Genomic DNA, 2,419 nt, shown 5'->3' on the forward strand with positions numbered 1-2,419 from the left:
TGCTGCTGAATATGACACTAATGTTAACAAAACAGCTATAACAAAGATTAATCTAAATTTAATTCATACAGTGAACACTATGCAGTGTTATTTTGCACTTAATTATTAAATGTCTGTATCTGAATTTTTTTTTCTTCTTTTTTTTTTCTAAATGTTCAGTTGCCTTTAATCATGTTTGAACTTTCTCAGACTATAGTTTTTGCTGTGGTATATGAAGAAGTACTTAAAGTGTGTGGAAAGCAAAGTTACAATGATATTAAAGTAGGGGAATTTCCCTTGCGGTAATTTTGAGTGGCTCAATAGCGCGGTATTATCGCCATACACACACACACATATATAATCTGTGTGTGTATGTGTTACGATATAACTAATGAGGTCATATTCAGAAACCGAAACCAAATAGCGTTGAAACAGGAAGTGAAGTAAACGGAAGAGAATGACAAAATAACGGTCCACCACATAACAGAACATAAATCTGACAATAAAATCGTTAGGCTATCGTTAGCCTTTATGTATAACAGTTAGCCTAGTTGTAATCTGACTGGACAAGAGACTCTGTTTAGGCTTGTTAAGTGCAAATCTACGGAGCCATTATGTTGTCATTACTAACTTGTTTAATATTCAGTCCACATGCATGAAGTGTGAAATGAGAAAGGCATAACCCGCAAAAATCGCGGTTGCTGCGGTTCTTGCATTCCTCTGCGGCTTGCTCGTCAATAGTGCGGTATTGCGATATTGCGGTTATCGCGACAGCCCTATATTAAAGTAGTGTCATAAATTTTTTGTTTGTATGTTCACATTGATGTTAAATTACATTTTCATCACTTTTTATTTCACTACTTTTTAAGTAATGCTAAAACACTGCTGGTCACTTTCAGAAGTTATAGTGATTCTTTATTTTCCAAGAAAGAATGTGAAACAAATTGGTTATATATTATTCATTTTTAAATATTTTAAAATATCATTTAAATTGATTTTTCACACTTTAAGCAATATTGTATCGCATATTGAATATCGCATTTTTTAACAAGGTATCGCATATCGCATTTTTCTTCAATATCGCACAGCCCTACCACCTATGTAGGGTACATACTTTCCCCTGAGCTCTCCATGTACAGCAAACCCTACCAGGGATGACAGCTGTGTAAAACCTTTGCTAGAACTTGATTGTTGACTGGCTGTGCTGTTATTATTTCCTCAAGGTGAGGGCAAGTGGTTCAGAAACATTGACTACTATCGTCTAGATGGTTCAACGAGCGCCATGACCAGGAAGAAATGGGCAGAGGAGTTCAATGACACCAGTAATGTTCGGTAAAGATGTTTTCCCTTTTGAGTAGCAAACAGAGGAACCGTTGAACTCGTTTTTCCATGATTGTCAAGCACTTGTGTTCTTGTTCTTCTTCTCCACAGGGGGCGATTGTTCATCATCTCAACCAGAGCTGGCTCTCTTGGGATCAACTTGGTAGCTGCAAACAGGGTCATAATTTTCGACGCCTCATGGAACCCATCCTACGACATTCAGAGTATATTCAGAGTCTATCGCTTTGGCCAAGTGAAGACCGTGTTTGTCTACAGGTTTTTAGCTCAGGTGAGAAATTCAGTTCTGACATTTGGATGAATGTATTTGCTGTGTTTATTCTGTGTAGAAATATGCATGTTTATTCACAGACAGGGGAGATCAGATCTGTAATGTTTTTGGACATGTTTCTTTCTATAGGGAACCATGGAGGAGAAGATCTATGACCGGCAGATCGCCAAACAGTCGCTGTCCTTCAGAGTTGTGGACCAGCAGCAGATTGAGCGTCACTTTACCATGAACGAATTGACAGAGCTGTACGCGTTTGAGCCCGACCAGCTGGACGATCCTTCAGAGAAGAAGAGCAAGCGGGCCACACCCATGCTGCCCAAGGTGAAAACCGCTTCATACCACCTGTTTTTCTCTGTTTTGTTTGCCCGCAGAAAACCTATTGGAGTTTTGGCTCAATTTGTCAACTGAAATCAGATTTGTTTGTATAGCACTTTTCAAAATACGCCTCGTTTCAAAGCAGCTTTACAGAAAATCATGATGTTAATATTGACAAGATGTTAAAATCCTCATGCCTCACTTATTAAGCAGATTGGGGCTACAAGCAATCAAGCAGTTGTGATTTGCTATGTAGTATATATTGGCCAACACCGGTATACTTGTATGTATGTGGATAAAGTTAAACATACTTCTATATCCAACTTTGTATAAAGTGCAGGGTGATAATATAGTTTAAATATACAAACATTTTTTAGATTAGATATGTAGTATGGCTTTACATGTATACTGTATGTATGTGGTTACTCTGTGTGTGTGTGTGTGTGTGTGTGTGTGTGTGTGTGTGTGTGTGTGTGTGTGTGTGTGTGTGTGTGTGTGTGTGTGTGTGTGTGTGTG

At 38.2% G+C, this 2,419-nt stretch overlaps 1 protein-coding gene across 1 annotated transcript in view; it reads left to right on the top strand.

Annotated features, from left to right (window-relative positions):
* The window catches only part of atrx (ATRX chromatin remodeler), a 66,553-nt gene that overhangs the window by 47,845 nt on the left and 16,289 nt on the right, over positions 1 to 2,419 (top strand). The window contains exons 22-24 of the mRNA XM_016254988.1: positions 1,203 to 1,311; positions 1,411 to 1,588; positions 1,718 to 1,909. Of these exons, the coding sequence (XP_016110474.1) occupies positions 1,203 to 1,311; positions 1,411 to 1,588; positions 1,718 to 1,909 (479 nt within the window). The remainder of the gene's footprint in view (positions 1 to 1,202; positions 1,312 to 1,410; positions 1,589 to 1,717; positions 1,910 to 2,419) is intronic.

The sequence above is a fragment of the Sinocyclocheilus grahami genome, unplaced genomic scaffold (assembly GCF_001515645.1).
Source record: "Sinocyclocheilus grahami isolate Dianchi unplaced genomic scaffold, SAMN03320097.WGS_v1.1 scaffold1300.1, whole genome shotgun sequence".
Taxonomy (NCBI): Eukaryota; Metazoa; Chordata; class Actinopteri; order Cypriniformes; family Cyprinidae; genus Sinocyclocheilus; species Sinocyclocheilus grahami.